Genomic DNA, 22,969 nt, shown 5'->3' with positions numbered 1-22,969 from the left:
TAAAGATAAGATATCCATTAAGAATACAGGTGCTGAGCAGCAGCCACTTTCATAAAAAACTGTGTACAATGTGAAATTAGGGCTGTAAGAAAGTAAATTATCAACAGCTTTCCCTGTCAGCAGACAAAGGACAGAGGCAGCTTTACAACAGCTTTTATCTGCTGCGCCACCAGCTGTTGTGTACTGCTGACAGAATTACAGGTCTATAAAGCGGACCAGCCCTACTATGAACTCTAGCCCGCCAAAAGTGCAATTAAAGAGGGAAGGAAGACCGACTGCTGGGACCCGCATCCATCAGCAGAAGAAGCGCTTGCTCAACCGCAGCTCCATTCATTCTCTAAAGGGCTGCTGAGCATTGTACTCGGCTGTTTCCGGCAGGCCCATAGAGAATGAATGGAGTGGTTGCTCCATTTTGTAATGGAGATAAAAGTTCCTCATGAAAGATAAAATATTTGTTTTCTACTGATTGATGCGGGTCCCAGTGGATCAATCAGCAAGTTATCACCCATCTTGTTTATGTGTGTTAACTTGTTTTCACTGGACAATTCCTTTAAAGGGAATCTGTCAGCGGGTATGCTATGCTATGATTGCTATGTAATTTGATGACAGAGTGAGGTAGGGGTTAAAACACTAAATTCAACTTTGTTACTTATCAAGCTGTTTGCTGTCATTTACTTACAATGAATGTTTTATCACTAGGACATTATTATTGTTGCAACTGGCATATGCCTCTTGGCTGACTCCACCCCCTCCTGTGATAAGCAGTTCACTGTCCATATACATTGTGTGTACAGAACCTGGTGTGGGCGGGGCTTGCTTTCTCAGCTCTGCTTTTTTTTCTAAATCTAAAAGCTGTGATTGTGTCAGAACTGCTGCACCCAGTAATCTAAGTGACACATCGCTGGATTCAGTGTCTCTTTGCCTATATTATGCTTCTCTCAGATGAGGGAGCAAAAACTTGCTGACAGATTCTCTTTAAAAATAGTGCTTTATGCATATTGCACATACAAAAAAAGGATGATTTACAAAAGAAAGATAAAGAGGTTAGTATATTAATGCTGGAAAATAACTAGTTAAAGAGTTATTCCCAAGAGAATTACTGAGCACTGAGAGCCCTCAGCGATTCCAAGAACAGAACTACAGAATCCAGGAGTAACAACATGGAAACAGATGATACAGGAGTGCAAGTACTTGAACTCCATTTCAGCCATTGTCTATGGAAATGCCATAAAAAGCCGAGAGCTAAACTCTGCTTTCTCCGGCAATAACAGACAATGAATAAGGCAGAAGTCGAAAAGATGCTTACGAGTTTTTTTTTTTTTTTACCATGGGTATATGTCTTATACTCTCCTTTACAAAACTCCCTTTTCAGAAGAAAATGTGCATGAGTGGTGATATTTGACAAAGTACTAAAAATGCAGAATTTACCCAGAAAACTCCCCAGCAGTCCCGTTAGCAGATACCGTATTATTACTGAACCAAATAAACAAAGAACAGCAAGGGTTAACCACGCATTAGCACTGGAATGGTGGGAAGATTTACTGTTAAATACTACCTTTTATTATTTTAGCACATGCACACACCCATTGTCAATTTTTTGGGAAAATATTCATTATCAGCAGGAGATTATCGCTACAGGACTACATCGCATGTGCAGGCCAGTCCAGGCTGATGGGTGCAATCCTGCTCCCACCACTGATTGGCAGCTTACTGTGCCAAGCTGGCAATCAGAGGTGTGGGTGGATTACACACAGCCCCAGAATCTTAGCTCTACTACATCTACGTACATCCGACCAAACAGGTATTCTATCAAAACTACACAAAGCAGCCCAATAAGTGGCACATCCCTGGAATCAGGCATTCTATGTTATGCTGATCTTAGGTTATATAGCAAGAACAGATTCCCTTTAATAGAACCAGGTCTATAAAAAAACAGAATTATTTGACTATCTGACAACCCATTCAATTACAGACTGTTCCTGACAATGGACACTTCATATGGTCGGCTCATCTGGCAGCACCAGGTACTAATAGCTGTACCCAGAGAGAAAGTTTACACGACCAGATCACTGGGAAATCCCTACATCAAATAAGAGACCCTAAGCCGGACACGGAGAGTGCAGGAGAATAACCAGTCTGACTGCCCCTGAAATGGATTTAGTATAATTCATTTATTCTTCAATTTTTCTAGGACTGCGTTTTATAGGTTGGAGGAGCACATAGCATTATCTGTGCCGTGCCTGTAATGTGGACATATAGAAGATATACAGTACCGATAGTTTTGTCAGCAATTCATTGTATAGTAAAACCAAATTAAACCAATTCACAGAAAAAAAAATAACGACTATGGCCGCAATGCCATTCTGAATGATGGGCTCTCTGGAGTACACTAAATGTATTAAGAAGAGCACGCCCCGTAATGAATTCTTATCAGTGGTTTGTACCTCATTAGAAATTCTACTCCAGAAAAAAAAAAAAAAAAAAAAGTAGCATTTTTGCCTTAAGAAATTCCGGCACTTATGTTAATTTGATGGGCGGGCTTAGCCAAGTCACGGCCTGGCTGCTCCCCAGCTCCGCCCATTTTGGCCTGACTGCTCCTATAGCGGCATGCATGTGGATTTCATAGGCTTACAGACACTGCAACCTTGGAACTTTAATCCTGCAGCATGGGCCAATGGGGCAGGACTGGTCCGGTATCGGTATCTGGTGTATCCAGCACTGGTCCTGAGCCAAGTCTCCTAATCACACCTACCCGCCTGTATACAATACTCGTGCAGATAGAAATATCTAGGGAGGAGCACTTAGAACATCCAAGAACCAGCCCAAGAGAAGAGCACAGGTCCGGCCATTGCTCCACTCAGACAAGGCATTTCAGAGCTCCAGGCTCAGTTGAAGTCCCAGCGCCCTGACTCCAACCGATCAACAGGTTATCACTTAGAAATAGCCGACAACCTGTAAAGATGAGAATTACCAAAAATAATTATAACTATTGTTATAGGGGATTAGTGTGAAGCATTTGCTGCATGATCTAAAAACATGAAATCTTGCAGAAATCCTGCAAAGAACATGGGGTAAATCTACTGCTCACCAGCTCCATTTTTAATGGATAACAAACTAATGCCACGCCTTTTTGACAAATAGGTGGGACTTAGCAACCATTTGTCATACTGCAGATAGGGCACAGGGGGGAGGCTTCTGCTGCAGCCAGTTGTCTTACAGAGACATTTCTTTATATAGTTCTCACAGTCTTAGCAGTGCAAAAGACGAAAATAGGAACAAAAACAAAAAGGAGAAAAGCGGGAAAATTGCAGGGATTTAAAAAAAAAAAATAATTGTGCATTTTCTTTGTTACATGTTTCTTTATAATGGCAAGGCACAAGTTTGTCACTGGCAAAACGTACGTTGGAGTCCCTGGGTTAATACATCTGGTAATATACTGTCTGCTTCTATAGAATAGTGATGTATGTATTGATTGTTATGGTGATATCTATACATGATTTGATTATTTATCCACTCGGATTTACGATGTGATATTTACTTATGTGTGTAAATCACCTACAATACTCAGTAATGAGTAAGACTGCTTAGTGCAGTCGAAACGTGTCGACTGGGTCATGTCCACCATGTACATTTTTCTTTTGTATACAGTATATTTTCTTTTGAAAAAGAAAAAGAAAAGGAAAATCCTGTCCTGTTGAGCTGGACTCCAATTTGTTCTATTTTCCACAATACTTTCTCCTTGTTACATGAGGCAGGGTGAATACCGTGGTTTCATACAGTACAGACAAAAAGTTTGGACACACCTTCTCATTTAAAGATTTTTCTGTATTTTCATGACTATGAAAATTGTAAATTCACACGGAAGGCATCAAAACTATGAATTAACACATGTGGAATTATATGCTTAACAAAAAAGTGTGAATCAACTGAAAATATGTCTTATACTAGATGGTGGCCCGATTCAAACGCATCGGGTATTCTAGAATATGTATAGTAGTATATAGCACAGCCCACGTAGTATAAAACACAGCCCACGTAGTATAAAACACAGCCCACGTAGTATAAAACACAGCCCACGTAGTATAAAACACAGCCCACGTAGTATAAAACACAGCCCACGTAGCAGGGTGGATAAAAATCAATGTAAAAAAAAAAAAAATATATATATTTTTTTTATTTAAATCGGATTTTTTTTTATTTAAATCGGATTTTTTTGCAATAAACTGCTTTTTGAGGAAAATATTTTACCATCCAAAGGTTCTTCCATCATGAGATAAAGCTGAGTTGTTTAACTCAGTAGAATAAAGGCTGTATATGTGTAACATTCACAATGCCATGCTCTTCCAGAGGTTTCTGTAGGATTAGTGGGCAGTTTCTCTCCTATATTATCACAGACGCTCGCTTTACTTACGCAGTTCTCAAAACTGAATTTGACTCCGCAGAGGTCCCAGCCTCTTCTTCACGGCAAAAATGTTACAACATGAACAGAGTTGAGAAAAAGACCTTAATCCTATTGTTCTACAAACCTATGAATACAGAATCAACCCCTTCAGTGCCAAGTCCAAGAAGTTAGACAATATGTTTCTGATTGTTTGGAGTGGAATAGATCTGCACAACACAAGAAGAATGTGAATCTAAGTGTGAGGAGGAGGAAGGGCAAGCAGACAAGAAAATGAAAGTGAAACTTTGAGCACAATACTGCAGCATAGCCACAGACAGACAAGTCTGGATCTGTTTGTGTGTACGATCTGAGGTTTATTACATTCTTTCCTTATACTGGCAAAGGCCGTAAAAGAGACCCAGTTTGGGAATATTTTAATGAAGCTCCTTCGCCTATCGGTAAGGCAGGCATGCGTGCAAAATGCAAACGATGCAACAAAGAGATGCAAGGCCTGGTGGCGCGAATGAGGCAACATCATGAGAAGTGCGGTGATGAAGATGACCAAAGAAACACTTCTGAACAGGCAGGATCTTCAGGTTGGTAAACATTTTTATTGAATCCTATTTCTAAAGACTGAACTGTCATGTGTGAGAAAAATTATATTTCTTATTATTACTGCATGTTACTGTCATTTGGTACAGTTATGAAGAAAAACAAATATTCCTTTTGGGGCAGTGATGTGTTGTGTACAATAAGCAGAAATTGTATAAACAATAAAATAACAGCATTGACTTTTTTTGTTTAGGGGAATTCATGGATTCTGGAAACTATCGACCTCCAAGATCACCATCATCCTGTTCTACAGTTTCAGAGTTATCCATCCAGGATAGTGCTTCATTAGCAGCAGCAGCATCATCAGACACCCACAGCCACATATCACCATCACCCAAAAGGAAGAAAAAACCTTTACCTCCTGGAACCACCATAGATAGGTTTGTGATAAGAACTGCAGATTAGAAAAAGAGTTGATTGATGAAAAAATTGCCCAGTTTATTTATGCAACGAACTCTTCTTTCCGTCTGACTGAGAACCCACATTTCATTAATATGGTTCAGTCACTCAGACCAGGATACAGTCCACCCAGCAGAGCTGATGTTGCAGGGAAACTGCTGGATCAAGTGTATGACAGAGAAATGAAGCAATGTGCAACAGCTCTGGAGGGTAAAACTGTTAACCTAAGTATTGATGGGTGGAGTAATGTCCACAATGATCCTATTGTATGTGCTTGTATAACAACAGAAGAAGGTAAAATCTTCCTTGCACAAACAACTGATACGTCAGGAAATGCACACACAGCAGAATACTTACAAGAAGTGGCAGTAAAAGCTATAACGACATGTGAACAAAAAATCAAATGTCTAGTATGCAGTTTGGTCACTGACAATGCTGCAAACGTATCCAAGATGAGAAGAGATTTAGAAGAGCAGGGAGGGAATACAAAGCTGCTAATAACATATGGTTGCAGTGCTCATTTGCTGCACCTCTTAGCCAAAGACTTAAGTGTTCCAGAAATAAAGGCTAATGTTGTTGAAATTGCTAAATACTTCCGTAATAATCATTTTGCTGCAGCAGCTCTGAAAAGGATGGGTGGAACCAAGCTAACGCTCCCACAAGATGTTAGATGGAACTCTGTGGTGGACTGTTTTGAGCAGTATATCAAAAACTGGCCTATTCTGATGACACTTTGTGAAGAAAATCGAGATAAAATAGATGGCACTGTCACGGCCAAAATCCTCAGCATTGGGCTTAAGAGAAATGTTGAACATATGCTGAGCTTCCTGAAACCCATCTCTCAAGCTTTAAACAAAATACAGAAAAATAGCTGTTTTATTGCGGATGCTGTTGAAATTTGGAAGGAACTGAGTGAACACTTAAAAACAGAACTACACATGGACAGAATTAAATTACAAGCAGTAAACAAACGAATGGGACAAGCACTGACTCCAGCTCATTTTTTGGCAAATATTGTCAATATCCAATATCAGGGTCACAACCTAAGTGCTGAGGAAGAGGAGTTAGCTATGACATGGGTATCCAGCAATCATCCATCTTTAATGGCAACTATAATAAACTTCAGAGCTAAGGGGGAACCATTCAAGAAATATATGTTTGCTGAAGATATTTTAAGGAAGGTCACACCAATAAACTGGTGGAAGTCACTTAAGCGCTTGGATTTAGAGACTGTTCAAGTAATGATTTCACTTTTAACAGCAGTAGCTTCTTCTGCAGGCGTTGAAAGAATATTCTCTTCCTTTGGACTCATTCATTCTAAATTGAGAAATCTGTTGGGACCCAATAAAGCAGGAAAGCTTGTCTTTCTTTTCCAGATTATGAATATGAACAAAGAAGAAGATGATGATGATGATGAAGATGACGACAAGTGAGCTACAGAGGACAGCAGGGACAGTAGTATTTAAGTTTTTCATGTGTCGGCTGGGCTGACAGTCTAAGTTTCTTAAAATATATATATATTTTGTTTAGCCAAATTAGTTAACAAACATGGATGTTTGTTTAAGCAAATAACTTATGCTGTAATGTTGTTATTGTTTCAGTTGAATAAATCTATTTAAATTGTTATTAAGGTCAGGATTATTTTTCTCCTTCCTAAGTACAACAGAACAGTGGTGTCCAAATATGAATGATTAACCCATTAAACTGGGGAGAAAAAAAGTAATATAAAAAGTGATTCTAAAAATCTTCATCTACTTGCATGTTAAAGTAGCAAGAACTAGTTTAGGTAGAAACTTTGATTTAAATCACTGATTTAAATCAAGCCTTACTGACTAGTGATTTAAATCGTGATTTAAATCGTGATTTAAATCAGTTAGATTTAAATCAAATCCACCCTGCCACGTAGTATATAACACAGCCCACGTATAATATAACACAGCCCACGTAGTATATACCACAACCAAAGCAGAGATGCTTAGCACTTGTTGGCCCTTTTGCCTTCACTCTGCGGTCCAGCTCACCCCAAACCATCTTGATTGGGTTCAGGTCTGGTGACTGTGGAGGCCAGGTCATCTGGCGTAGCACCCCATCACTCTCCTTCTTGGTCAAATAGCCCTTACGCAGCCTGGAGGTGTGTTTGGGGTCATTGTCCTGTTGAAAAATAAATGATGGTCCAACTAAACGCAAACCGGATGGAATAGCATGCCGCTGCAAGATGCTGTGGTAGCCATGCTGGTTCAGTATGCCTTCAATTTTGAATAAATCCCCAACAGTGTCACCAGCAAAGCACCCCCACACCATCACACCTCCTCCATGCTTCACGGTGGGAACCAGGCATGTAGAGTCCATCCGTTCACCTTTTCTGCGTCGCACAAAGATACGGTGGTTGGAACCAAAGGTCTCAAATTTGGACTCATCAGACCAAAGCACAGATTTCCACTGGTTTAATGTCCATTCCTTGTGTTCTTTAGCCCAAACAAGTCTCTACTGCTTGTTGCCTGTCCTTAGCATTGGTTTCCTAGCAGCTATTTTACCATGAAGGCCTGCTGCGCAAATTCTCTTCTTAACAGTTGTTGTAAAGATGTGTCTGCTGCTAGAACTCTGTGTGGAATTGACCTGGTCTCTAATCTGAGCTGCTGCTAACCTGCGATTTCTGAGGCTGGTGACTCGGATAAGCTTATCATCAGAAGCAGAGGTGACTCTTGGTCTTCCTTTCCTGGGGCGGTCCTCATGTGAGCAAGTTTCTTTGTAGCACTTGATGGCTTTTGCCACTGCACTTGGGGACATTTTCAAAGTTTTCCCAATTTTTCGGACTGATGGACCTTTACTTCTAAAAGTAATGATGGCCACTCATTTTTCGTTACTTAGAATTTGTATTATGGCAAGAAAAAAACAGCTAACAGTCTATTCAGTAGAACTATCAGCTGTGTATCCACCAGACTTCTGCTCAACACAACTGATGGTCCCAACCCTATTTATAAGGCAAGAAATCCCACTTATTAAACCTGACAGGGCACACCTGTGAAGTGAAAACCATTCCCGGTGACTACCTCTAGAAGCTAATCAAGAGAATGCCAAGAGTGTGCAAAGCAGTCATCAAAGCAAAAGGTGGCTACTTTGAAGAACCTAGAATATAAGACATATTTTCAGTTGTTTCACACTTTTTTGTTAAGTATATAATTCCACATGTGTTAATTCATAGTTTTGATGCCTTCAGTGTGAATGTACAATTTTCATAGTCATGAAAATACAGAAAAATCTTTAAATGAGAAGGTGTGTCCAAACTTTTGGTCTGTACTGTATATCCACTTCATATTTGTTTCTACATAGAACTGTGTCTCCTCTACATGTTTTCTACCCTGTCTATTGTCGACAGTTTTTATTTTTGTTGTAATAATAAAATATTTTTATTTAATATTTTTTGGTGTCCATTCACACTTATTGGTAGACTTAATTTTCAATTGCGTGTTTACAGGGATGAGTGACTGCCAACAGGTCTTAGTTTATATTTTTCTTACTCCGCTTCTATTCTCCGAGACCTCCCCTCCACTGCTTATCTCATTCCTTCCATGCCCTTTCTTCAGGAAGATGGGAGTAAACTCGTGAAGTAGTCTGACATAACAGACTTACAATTATTATTTATTTAGCGCCACTGTATTCCTTGGATCTTTACAGACATCCCTGTCCCCATTGGGGCTCACAATCCGAATTCCCCATCAGTATGTCTTTAGAGTGTGGGAGGAAACCAGAGTCACCATAAACCCTTAATATTTTTCTATAACCCCTTGTGCCCCCTTGGTCATAGTAGATAAAGAATATGGAAATTGAAGTCTTCACCAAAATATACAGTAAGGATTTAATGAGCTGTAGACCATCGTTCCAAGATCTGCAATAATGAAGAGGATAGAGATGTTTTCTAGCTTTTGGTGGCGATGGTGTAGACCTGGAGAACACAAATCTGGCACAGAGGAGGAGGCCATACTCTCTGGAGCACGTTTGAGTTGTCTAAGAAGATAATGATTTAATGGCTGAAAACTAATGACTCTGCCAGAGGGCTTGGCGGGGCCCCTCGTGTCAGACAATGTCATTTATCTCCTTACACTGCACGCACTGATCGGGGAATATGGGTGAAATGGAGAAGAATAGTATGTACACGTGTGCCTAGAAAAGAAATAGACCTTAGGATGGGTTTATACTGGAAGTTTATTACCAGGCTAAGGAAGAGGGGGAGAGGTTTACACATCTCCGTGTACCTGAAGTGTGGGCATAATTAAAGATTAATGCAGAAAAAACCTCAAGCAGAAAAGCCTGGAGGGGAGGGGGAGGGGGGGGGGGGTGGCGGGAAAAAAAAAACTGTTCTGATACTGCTGAGTCAGGACTCTCTTTGTTTGGATCCAACTCCGCTAACCTTCCCTCAACCTTCACCTCTGACAGCCATTTGCTACTTATCAAGTCTAATTTTCTTTCAGCTAAATCACCGAGTATAATAAGAGCAGTTTTAGCCGCACATTTAAAGTATTATATTACAATTAATCGTCACTTCGCAAAACAAATACATCTTGTTCAAATTCCCGTGAACTCACAAAACAGAAGGAGAAGAACCTATGACTTCATGTTGGGGACGCCTAATTTATGGGCGAACACATGTAGGGCAGCGGACTTCTCGGCTCTGTATGTAGTTGGCGATATGCAGAGTATAGAATACACAAAGGCTGCGGAGAATAGGAGCAATATTACTGTCTGCAAAATAAGAAGTACTAACCTAAGAAAGAAATAACACACACAGCAAGACTTGTCTTCCTTCTATACCCTCTAAATAAATACCTTGCCTGTTTCTTTTCTCTATTTTTTTACTTGCAAATTCCAAACAAAAAGTAACAAAAAAATACAGAGAACACAATTGAAAAGTGAATCTTCGCTATCACACATGTACAGACAGAAGTGGAAATACACATAATTCAGAACCACACATTACAAATACGGAGGAGGGCAATCACCGCACTTCCCATTCTTATTAATACCTTTTGTTTCTTTATTTAGTAATCCGTTCAAAAATCAATGTTAGGCTATGTGCACACGTCAGGATTTCTTGCAGAAATTTCCTGAGCAAAACCGGACATTTTCTGCAAGAAATCCGCACAAGTTTTTTTTTTTTACGGATTTTTTGCGTTTTTTTCCAGAGATTTCCCAATGCAATAATATAGTGGGAAATCCGCAAAAAATCCGCAAAATTAATGAACATGCTGCGTTTTTTACCGCAATGTGTTTTTTTTTTGCGGAAAAAAAACGCAACATGTGCACAAAAATTGCGAAAGGCATTCTAAATGATGGGATGCATACATATGCTTTTTTTTGCGTTTTTATCTCGTTTTGATAGCAAATAAAACGCGAAAAATCTGCAACGAGTGCACACAGCCTTAAAATTGTATTCCACACGTGGCACAGACTGACACGTTTCTGGCTTACACGGACGTGCGGAGGCTCCCCTCTTTTTTCTTTGTAAGATGTGCTGTGGTCTACAATGGGATGGGTACCCACAAGGTGAAGGCATGGCTGAAAGGACAAAGGCGGTGTTCCTAATTTTAGTACTTTATTAGTGTTGGGTGGCAATAGCTTCCATGAAGAACTGCTATACAGTTATAGACAATTACATTGAATAGGTGGCAAAGAAGGAAATAAAGGTAGATAAGTTTGGCGTGAATGAAGAACAGATGCGTCTACTTTTACTGTACAGTTACAGAAAATATCTGTACGCAGGATTTCACTGCCCAGAAAATGTATATGGGCATATGGGCATGCAGCTCTTTTAAAGACAAGTCCAGAAATATCTTTACATGGCCAGTCCATTCCTTACTGAGAAATACACCTTTGAATTAATGTACAAATGAGGGTAAAGAGCTATTGTAGATTTGAAGCCTTCGGCACTCCAGCTCTATTCCCCGCCCAGTGCCGCCTCCTCCTGTTTGACTTCCAGCTGCTATGTGTGTGACTTCAGGCAAAGGAGCGGTCAGTGAAGCAAGTGGAGGCGGTGCTGAGTGGGAAATAGAGCTGGAGTGACGGAGGCTTGAAATCTACAAATGGCTCTTTAGCCTCATTTGCATATCAATTCAAAGGCTGATTTCTCAGTAACAGACTGGTCATATAAAGCTGTTGCTAGACTTGTCTATGAAAGAGCTACCTGCACATATAAATAGATTGGGAGGTGAAATCCTGCAGCCTACTGCGCCCTATTACCAGCCATTTTCAGCTAAGATGAAGCTTAATCATTCTTCAGTACAATCCCTGCCTCCATGACCACTTTGGTTGCATATGTTTCATAACTGGCATTATGCAAGATAAACATATTATGGATCCAGGTTACATAGTTCCGCCATTACTATTATGAAGTTATGGGCCCATTTTATACAGACAAGTGTTTTTCACAAATGTGACCATGAATAATAGTCAGATGCCGAGGCACTATACTGTGACATATGGAGCATGTAGTGTAGCCTGCATGTAATGCTGGACGCTTCGCCCCCGACGTAATAAACAACGCGTACAAAAAAAACAACTGTAACCCTTTCCCAACACGGACAATTTTCATTGCTGGCTTACCAAGAGTCATAACTTTTTATGTTACCATCAGCACAGCCATAGAAGGGTTGTTTTGGGATTAGGGTCATTCTAAACTACAACTACTCACTTTTACATATAATGTACTGAATAAATAAATGGGGAAAAAAACTAAACTTCCAGGCAAATGCAAAACGTTGAAAAAAGTTCCACCCTAGTTTTTTGGGTTTTGTTTTCACAAAGTTCATTATGCAGTAAAATCATCAGGCAACATGATTCTCCAGGTCAGTGCGATCACTGCAATACCAAGCTAGAGTAGATTTTGTTTTTTTTTCTAAGTGATGAAAATTTTTAGAAACTTGTTGCCATTTTCATAGATCCATAACTTATCTTTTAGATTATTTCTCTACCTGTGGACCTCTGTGAGGACTTTGGTATGTGCAGTTTTTTAATGCTATTATTTAGGATACATACAGTGTTTTAATCTCTTTTTATGGATCCTTTTTTGAGGGAGGGGGAGTGACTAAAAAAATAGAAATTTGGGAATTTAGATTTTTTTTTTTTAACTTCACTTTATCATATGGGACACATTTCATATTTTGACAAAATGACTTTTGCAGACCCAATGATGCTTATTTTTTAATGTCTTTATTTTTAAAGAAAGTGGAGTGTTTAGAATTTATATATTTTTAAACCATTAATATTTCCTTTTTCTTTCCATGATATGACTCCACTATTTTGCATGCACTCAAGCTTTAACAAAGCACAGCAACTGATAATGTGAATTTATGTACAAACTCACTCCCAGTCCATCTCATGAATCCGATATCCTGCCTCCCGTGTCTGTGGGTTACACCTGGATTTCCCTCCATGTGGACGCCGTGTCCAGCAGAGGGAGCATAGCACTAAGAAAATCAGCATGTGTGATTTCTGCACATCGTTGTGCCACGGAACAACGCATGTCCAAGTCACAATTGCTCACAATCTGGTTTATTCTGACTATAGCTCTTAACAGCATTGGCGAATGCAATCTTAAAAAAAAAAAAAAAAGTTAAATTCAAAAGATTTTTTTCACAGAGTAGGATTTCAGCACAGAAATGATGTCAGTAAAAAGTCTAGGAAACAGTCACATTTTTTTTTGCAAACTCCATTAACACAAATGAAGAACGACTGGCGGAAAATGCAAAGAAGTAATATCGGAGGAGAAGATTCTATTATGTTGGTCATTTGTTTAGTGTTTTTTAATTTGCAGTTATACAATCTCTTAACTAAGACATTAAACTAATAGGAAATAAATCGTTCCCCTACCGACTACTTCCTAGGAGCCTCCTGCCTATGGAGAAGACTCTATAGTGTCAATGCAGGCATCAGATGGCAGTCAGAACGGAGGCCTGGGGGACCATGGAGGACGGAGAGTCAGGCTCTTCTGTGTACATGACAATAAAAAAAACTCCTACTCCTGTCCAGAACAAGGGGAATATCCCGTCAGGGGAAGCTTTGATAGCCCATGCTGGCCGGCTTATGTGAATATACAAATCTGGTGCCTATTTTGGCTGTGACACAGCTGTGGCAAGGTCACATCCTGAGGGATAGTCCTAATTGTATCCACAACTTACTACGGATGAGGTCATCTGTTGCTGCACTGTTCTCCAGCCCAATCCCCAGCTGCTTCTTAACAAAGGTGGACCTGACCGTTGCTAAGCTGCTCACCCCACAGTCCCTGTCTCAAGCTGCCATGTGGCACAATAAAGGTGAAACAACAGCCGCCCCAGTGCCCAGCTTCCCGGCACGCTGGGTGTCGCTCATCTATGTACTGGTCAGGATGCAAGTTACAAATATTAAGTGGCCGTGTATTATGCAGAGATCACGGCCATCGGCTCAGTTACTCAGGTTGGGCAGAGATTGGACATTTTCTTATCGGGATGAAGGGCAATAAAAAGCCACCAGTTTCTGACAACTTTTATGAAAGAAAGAACATTTAAAGAAAACTTATCATATGGCCATTATTATTTAGGACTAGCTGAAGAGCCCGGCGTTGCCTGGGCATAGTAAATATCTGTGGTTAGTTATAGCACGTCACTTCTCTTATTTTTCCATCACGCCTCTCATTTTCCTCCTCACACCTTTTCATTTTTCACCTCACACCTCTCATTTTCACCTCAGTATATACATGTTTGTCATCTCCCTTATATATAGCATACACCTGTATGTCATCTCCTGTATATAGTATATACCTGTATGTCATCTCCCCTGTATATAGTATATACCTGCTGTGTGTCATCTCCCCTGTATATAGTATATACCTGTATGTCATCTCCTCCTATATATAGTATATACCTGTATGTCATCTCCTCCTATATATAGTATATACCTGTATGTCATCTCCTCCTATATATAGTATATACCTGTATGTCATCTCCTTCTATATATAGTATATACCTGTATGTCATCTCCTCCTGTATATAGTATATACCTGTGTGTCATCTCCCCTGTATATAGTATATATCTGTGTGTCATCTCCTCCTGTATATAGTATACTAGCTATTGAACCCGTTCTATGCCCGGGTGGCGAGCATTTATATTGGTATATGGTCTCCATCATGTGCTGCTGCCATCCTGCGCCCGTTCTGTCATGTGCTGCTGCCATCCTGTGCCCGTTCTGTCATGTGCTGCTGCCATCCTGCGCCCGTTCTGTCATGCGCTGCTGCCATCCTGCGCCCGTTCTGTCATGTGCTGCTCCCATCCTGCGCCCCCGTTGTCATGCGCTGCTGCCATCCTGCGCCCGTTCTGTCATGTGCTGCTCCCATCCTGCTGCCATCCTGCGCCCGTTCTGTCATGTGCTGCTGCCATCCTGCGCCCGTTCTGTCATGTGCTGCTGCCATCCTGCGCCCGTTCTGTCATGTGCTGCTGCCATCCTGCGCCCGTTCTGTCATGTGCTGCTCCCATCCTGCGCCCCCGTTGTCATGCGCTGCTGCCATCCTGCGCCCGTTCTGTCATGTGCTGCTCCCATCCTGCTGCCATCCTGCGCCCGTTATGTCATGCGCTGCTGCCATCCTGTGCCCGTTCTGTCATGTGCTGCTCCCATCCTGCGCCCGTTCTGTCATGTGCTGCTGCCATCCTGCGCCCGTTCTGTCATGTGCTGCTGCCATCCTGCGCCCGTTCTGTCATGTGCTGCTGCCATCCTGCGCCCGTTCTGTCATGTGCTGCTGCCATCCTGCGCCCGTTCTGTCATGTGCTGCTGCCATCCTGCGCCCGTTCTGTCATGTGCTGCTGCCATCCTGCGCCCGTTCTGTCATGTGCTGCTGCCATCCTGCGCCCGTTCTGTCATGTGCTGCTGCCATCCTGCGCCCGTTCTGTCATGCGCTGCTGCCATCCTGCGCCCGTTTTGTCATGCGCTGCTGCCATCCTGCGCCCGTTCTGTCATGCGCAGCTGCCATCCTGTGCCCGTTCTGTCATGTGCTGCTGCCATCCTGCGCCCGTTCTGTCATGCGCTGCTGCCATCCTGCTCCCGTTTTGTCATGTGCTGCTCCCATCCTGCGCCCCCGTTCTGTCATGCGCAGCTGCCATCCTGCGCCCGTTCTGTCATGTGCTGCTCCCATCCTGCTGCCATCCTGCGCCCGTTATGTCATGCGCTGCTGCCATCCTGCGCCCGTTCTGTCATGTGCTGCTGCCATCCTGCGCCCGTAATGTCATGTGCTGCTGCCATCCTGCGCCCGTTCGGTCATGTGCTGCTGCCATCCTGCGCCCGTTCTGTCATGTGCTGCTCCCATCCTGCGCCACTATTGTATTATATGCCCCCGTATGCTGCTGCCATATAAAAAAAAAAAAAAAATACCATACTCACCTATCGTCCGGCTCCACTGCAGGTGTCTTCGAGAAAATGGCGCAGGAAAGCGCGGACTGCGCAGGCGCCTATTCCGGCAGCAAGAATCGGCGCCTGCGCAGTACGCGCTTTCTGGCGCCATTTTATTGAAGACACTGCCGGAAAGCGCGTACTGCGCAGGCGCCGATTCCGGCACCAGGAGGAGAAAGATATTGGCGGCGGAAATGCCGTAAGTAACAAATGGCTGTGGCATGAAGTGCCACAGCCTCATGGCACAGCAATTTGTTACTTACGCCAGTTCCGGCGCCATTGTCTTGCTTCTCCTGGAGCCGGAATCGGCGCCTGCGCAGTACGCGCTTTCCGGCGCCATTTTATTGAAGACACTGCAGTGTGTCTTCAATAAAATGGCGCCGGAAAGCGCGTACTGCGCAGGCGCCGATTCCGGCACCAGGAGGAGAAAGACAATGGCGCCGGAACTGGCGTAAGTAAAAACTTTCTGTGCCGGGCGCACATACGGCGCCCCCGTGCTACCGACCCCCTGCTCTCGGCGGCATCTCCCCGTACTCCCGACCCCCTGCTCTCGGCGGCATCTCCCCGTGCTCTCGACCCCCTGCTCTCGGCGGCATCTATAATGTAACGCTGGGAGCGTCGCGCCTGCGCAGTCTATTAAGGCTTCGGACAGAGTGACGCTCCCAGCGTTATATTATAGATACCTGTATGTCATCTTCTATATATAGCATATACCTGTATGTCATCTCCTCCTGTATATAGTATATACCTGTAGGTAATCTGCTCCTGTATATAGTATATACCTGTGTGTCATCTCCTCCTGTATTTAGTATATACCTGTATATCATCTTCTCCTGTATATAGTATGTACCTGTATGTCATCTCCTCCTCTATATAGTATATACCTGTGTGTTATCTCTCCTGTATATAGTATATACCTGTGTGATCTCCTGTATTAGACCTCGTTAACACGTTATTTGCTCAGTATTTTTACCTCAGTATTTGTAAGATAAATTGGCAGCCTGATAATTCCCCAGCCAACAGGAAGCCCTCCCCCTGGCAGTATATATTAGCTCACACATACACATAATAGACAGGTCATGTGACTGACAGCTGCTGTATTTCCTATATGGTACATTTGTTGCTCTTGTAGTTTGTCTGCTTATTAATCAGATTTTTATTTTTGAAGGCTAATACCAGACTTGTGTGTGTTTTAGGGCGAGTTTCGTTTGTCAAGTTGTGTGTGTTGAGTTGTGTGTGGCGACATGCATGTAGCGACTTTTGTGAGATGAGTTTTGTGTGACAACATGCGTGTAGCAACTTTTTGTGTGTCGAGTTGCATGTAACAGGTTAGTGTAGCAAGTTGTGTGCAGCAAGTTTTGCGCATGGCGAGTTTTGCGCGTGGTGAGTTTTATGTCTGGTGCCTTTTGAGTATGTGCAAGTTTTGTGTGAGGCAACTTTTGCATGTGTTGCAAATTTTGTGCATGCGGCAATTTTTCCGCGTGTGCAAGTTTTGCGTGTGGCGAGTTTTCCATGAGGTGAGTTTTGCACTTGTGGCGAGTTTTGCGTGAGCCTAGTTTTTGCATGTGGCGAGTTTTGCGCGTGGCGAGTTTTGAGCGGCGACTTTTGTGTTTCGACTTTTATGTGGCGAGGTTGGTGTATGTGTGGTGAAATGTGTGCTGAGAGTGGTATATGTGTTCAAGCACGTGGTAGTGTGCGGCGCATTTTGTGTGTGTGTTCATATCCCAATGTGTGGTGAGTATCTCATGTCGGGGCCCCACCTTAGCAACTGATCGGTATATACTCTTTTGCGCCATCGCTCTCATTCTTTAAGTCCCCCTTGTTCACATCTGGCAGCTGTCAATTTGCCTCCAACACTTTTCCTTTCACTTTTCCCCATTATGTAGATAGGGGCAAAATTGTTTGGTGAATTGGAACGCGCGGGGTTAAAATTTCACCTCACAACATAGCCTATGACGCTCTCAGGATCCAGACATGTGACTGTGCAAAATTTTGTGGCTGTAGCTGCGACGGTGCAGATGCCAATCCCGGACATACACACACACATACACACACACACACACATTCAGCTTTATATAGTAGATGGCAAAAGGATTCATGTTCTTGAAATGTTGGAAAGGAAATAATAAAGTTACAAAGTAGGGTGTTTTACCCATGAAGAGTCCAGTGGCAATGTCAGTCTCCTCAGGAGTCATACTCCTGGCCCGAATAACCACCATTAGAGAGGCGCACGTCATCCAGCTCCAGAGGGGTCCTGCGCATGTGCAGTGCAAGATGGAGCTGGGCCGGTACACCTTGCATCACTGCACATGCGCTGCTGGAGCAAGCTAGTACTGAAGTATCCCTGACTGAATCCATGAGCACCTTCTGCAAGGGACATTTCAGAACGTGACATTAGGGGGACCTGGCAGTGGATCTCTGTCGCCCAAACTGTCAGTCTAGCTCTACTGTTGAACATCAGCAATGACTGACATCGCTTTAATTTCTATGTTCACAAACAAGCAATTTGGGTAAAAATACTGATGGTATTGGAGAACCTCCAATTTGCTGAACATAAGTCAAGTGCAAGTTCCTTCTTCATACATGATAACTGCACATGATGGTTACTTGTTGAATAGCTATTGCACATGTGTTAATGTATTGCACAGGGGCCATATGTTTCTTACTGTAAAGGTTACTCTGCACATTTACTGCTCTTATATACATAACCTACCTTTGCTCTTCATTGTTCTGTCTCAGTATTGATTAGTGTAAACCCTGCATTTATTTGTATGTAGTATATTTTGTCATTTTTGTAGGTCTTCCAGTAGGGAGGTTCATGCAACTAGATCCAATTCGCAGACTCAGGCCTCCCCCAAGCTGAAGGTACTATGGCAGGCGTCTACGGAATACTAAAATACTGTAATCATGGGGATGCTGGTAATATTATTAGCATCTCTCCAACAAAGACAATGATATCACTGGGAGCCACAATAATCAGAAATGCACATGGAGAACCCCCCGGAGGCCAGCTGCTTGGACAAGAACAAGAAGGAAACACAATAGCTCGAGTCCCCTTTACCCTTGGGTGCTGGCTGCAGCTGCAACCCCTGCTTCTACTCCATGAAGTTTAGTTAATATACTGTGGTCAGTCACCCCTCCCCAGAATACATGGTAAATAGTGCTTGGAAAAGAAAAGCTCATCTCTTTAAGGATTTTCCTAACAACTTATTTTCTCTGCAGTTCCTAAATCCACCCTGAAGACGCAGAATTGTCCTATGAGGGTTAGTGTAACGCCGATCACTCCGGAATCAGGATTAAATCAAAATAATTCTTCTCTCCCTCAATAAATTGTAGCATTTTAGCCATTCTACGTATTTAAGAATTTAGAGCCATCCTTACCCCAGTTTTATCACACAGGCGCAGAGTATGGAAAGAGCCCACAGCAAATAGTTCTCCGTCAGGTGCCCAGGAAACAGATGTGATGGGATATTCATGGGATGGGGAGCTGTAGAGGGCTCGTCCGTAGCTGTCCCAGACCTTCAAGAGGAAAAATAGACACTAAGGTTTGGCATATGCAGATATGCACAGAAACACGAGCGTGCCCAGAGACTCGGGCGCACACAACATATGCAGAAACCAGAAAAACACACACCTTAACCGAGAATTCATGTGTTTCCAATGGGAAGAGTTTAGGAAACTGCTGCCAGATACCCCTAACAGCAATGTAACTACATTGAAAACAAAAGGATCTATTGGGGGGAGAATAGAGAGACCCCAATTCACGTTTTCAGCTAATGTGCATAGAGGCAGTGATAGATCAACTACTATTAGGGTAAGTTCACACACAGCGTTTTTGCAGCTTTTTTTTCTGCAGCAAAACCTGATCTTTTTGACAAGAAAGAAGCTGCGCTAAAAACGCAGGTTTAGGTGCGTTTTTGGTGTGCTTTTTGTTGCGTATTTGGTGCATTTTTTTCCCCTCTTTGTCCATGCTAATGTCCTTGAATTTTCAGCAGCAAAAATGCAGCAAATAATGATACCTGTGGTTTTGCAGCGTTTTTCAACAGCCATTCAAGTCAATGGGTGAAAAACGCAGCAAAAACGCTGAAAGAAGTGACATGTTCTATGTCCAAAAAAAGCAGCAAAGCACAAAATACTGATCACACAAAAAACCAATGTGTGTGCATGAGATTTCTGAAATATCATAGGCTTTGCTGGTACTGTAAAAAGCAGCTGAAAATTAGCATAAAAACAGCAGCAAAAACGCCCAGTGTGAACTTACCCTTAATGGAAAAAGAAAGGCCCACAGTTTGCTGGATGAAATGCATCCTCTTGTATAAAACCATGAATAATTCGATATCATTCGCATCCTTTAAAGACTTTTGGACTAAATGGATTTTAATCCCTTACCGGCATCGGACGTACTATACCGTCCGATGCCGGCTCCCCTGCTTTGATGCAGGGCTCCGCGGTGAGCCCGCATCAAAGCCGAGACATGTCAGCTGTTTTGAACAGCTGACATGTGCCCGTAATAGGCGCGGGCAGAATCGCGATCTGCCCGCACCTATTAACTAGTTAAATGCCGCTGTCAAACACAGACAGCGGCATTTAACTACCGCTTTCGGCCGGGCGGCCGGAAATGACGTCATCGCCGACCCCCGTCACATGATCGGGGGTCGGCGATGCTTGTATATTGTAACCATAGAGGTCCCAGAGACCTCTATGGTTACTGATCGCCGGTGGCTGTGAGCGCCACCCTGTGGTCGGCGCTCACAGCACACCTCCATTTCTGCTACATAGCAGCGATCAGCAGATCGCTGCTATGTAGCAGAGCCGATCGGATTGTGCCTGCTTCTAGCCTCCCATGGAGGCTATTGAAGCATGGCAAAAGTAAAAAAAAAAAGTTTAAAAAAATGTGAAAAAAATAAAAAAAAACATAAAAGTTTAAATCACCCCCCTTTCGCCCCAATAAAAATAAATCAATAAAAAAAATACCAAATCTACGCATATTTGGTATTGCCGCGCTCAGAATCGCTCGATCTATCAATTAAAAAAAAGTATTAACCTGATCGCGGGAAAAAAATTCGAAACGCTAGAATTACGTTTTTTTGGTCGCCGCGACATTGCATTAAAATGCAATAACGGGCGATCAAAAGAACGTATCTGCACCGAAATGCTATCATTAAAAACGTCATCTCGGCACGCAAAAAATAAGCCCTCAACCGACCCCAGATCATGAAAAATGGAGACGCTACGAGTATCGGAAAATGGCGCAATTTTTTTTTTTTTTTTTTTAGCAAAGTTTGGAATTTTTTTTTCACCACTTAGATAAAAAATAACCTAGTCATGTTAGGTGTCTATGAACTCGTAATGGCCTGGAGAATCATAATGGCAGGTCATTTTTAGCATTTAGTGAACCTAGCAAAAAAGCCAAACAAAAAACCAATGTGGGATTGCACTTTTTTTTGCAATTTCACCGCACTTGGAATTTTTTTCCCGTTTTCTAGTACACGACATGCTAAAACCAATGATGTCGTTCAAAAGTACAACTCGTCCCGCAAAAAATAAGCCCTCACATGGCCAAATTGACGGAAAAATAAAAAAGTTATGGCTCTGGGAAGGAGGGGAGCGAAAAACGAACACGGAAAAATGAAAAATCCCCCGGTCATGAAGGGCTTAAAGAAGTTTTCTCAGAATGGAGATAACCAAGGCTGAAGGATCCGAGTCCTCTGTGACTGCAGTGAGGAGCGGTAGCCACATGTCAGTGCCGCTAAAGCTTTAGTCACACTAAACGATTTACCAACGATTACGACCAGCGATACGACCTGGCCGTGATTGTTGGTAAGTCGTCGTGTGGTCGCTGGGGAGCTGTCACACAGACAGCTCTCTCCAGCGACCAACGATCAGGCATCGGCATCGTTGAAACTGTCTTCAACGATGCCGAAGTCCCCCTGCAGCACCCGGGTAACCAGGGTAAACATCGGGTTACTAAGTGCGGGGCCGCGCTTAGTAACCCGTTATTTACCCTGGTTACCATTGTAAAAGTAAGAAAAAAAAAAAAACACACTACATACTCGCATTCTGATGTCTGTCACGTCCCCCGCCGGCGTCCACAGGGTTAAAACTGCTTTCGGCAAGAACGCTGCGCCGAGAGCTTCCCTGCACTGACTGTCAGCGCCGGCAGTAACAGCGTGTGCTCTGCTTTACGGCCGGCGCTGACACAGTCAGTGCAGGGAAGCTCTTGGCCGGAGCGCGTGCATTAGCAGCGCTCCTGCCGAAAGCAGTTTTAACCCTGTGGACGCCGGCGGGGGACATGACAGACATCAGAATGAGTATGTCGTTTTTTTTTTTTTTTTTTACTTTTACAATGGTAACCAGGGTAAATATCGGGTTACTAAGCGCGGCCCAGCGCTTAGTAACCCGATATTTACCCTGGTTACAAGTGAACACAGCGGGTGATCAGCGACCAAAAAATGGTCCTGATCATTCCCCAACGACCTCCCAGCAGGGGCCTGATCGTTGGTCGCTGTCACGCATAACGAGATCGTTAGCGGGATCGTTGCTACATCACCAAAAGCGTGACGTTGCAACGATATCGTTAACGATATAGTTATGTGTGACTCCCAACTTAAGGTCAACATCCGATGGGCCGATAAATAGCCAAACACTGTACCCTACAGTCTCTGCCATCATAGGCAAGGAACAGAAATACAAAAAGGATTAGCCTCATTTTCATAAATACATATTGTCGGATAGCGCTCAAAAAAATACAAGCAATTTTGCAATTTATCGCTTATTAAACTTTTCAACTGTTTTGAGAGTTTATATGTAGCGCTTTTGTAGTATTTTTTAATGCAAATTATAAGCTGCTTATTACAGTACCAGCAAAAGCTATGAGATTTCAGAAATCTCATCCACACTCTTGTTTATTTCTTTCTCCTGCCTGAACTTAACCTCTTCACCACCCAAGGCTGTTTTCACCTTCATGACCAGGCCAAATTTTACAATTCTAACCAGTGTCCCGTTAGGTGGCAATAACTCTGGAATTATTCAACGGAACCCACGGATTCTGTTTTTATGTGACATATCGTACTTCATGATAATGGTAAAATTTCTGCGCTATAACGGGTTTATGAAAAAAAAAAAATTTCCTGAAAATTTTGCAATTTTCAAATTTTTGTTTTTATGCC

The 22,969-nt window shown here is 42.7% G+C and overlaps 1 protein-coding gene across 3 annotated transcripts in view; it reads right to left on the bottom strand.

Moving 5' to 3' along the window:
• The window catches only part of IFT80 (intraflagellar transport 80), a 187,924-nt gene that overhangs the window by 85,421 nt on the left and 79,534 nt on the right, over nt 1-22,969 (bottom strand). For all 3 annotated transcript variants that reach the window (XM_069727415.1, XM_069727417.1, XM_069727416.1), the window contains exon 8: nt 19,182-19,319. In XM_069727415.1, the coding sequence (XP_069583516.1) occupies nt 19,182-19,319 (138 nt within the window). The remainder of the gene's footprint in view (nt 1-19,181; nt 19,320-22,969) is intronic.

Source organism: Ranitomeya imitator, chromosome 5, assembly GCF_032444005.1.
Source record: "Ranitomeya imitator isolate aRanImi1 chromosome 5, aRanImi1.pri, whole genome shotgun sequence".
Taxonomy (NCBI): domain Eukaryota; kingdom Metazoa; phylum Chordata; class Amphibia; order Anura; family Dendrobatidae; genus Ranitomeya; species Ranitomeya imitator.
This window is presented reverse-complemented; position numbering and strand designations above follow the sequence as displayed.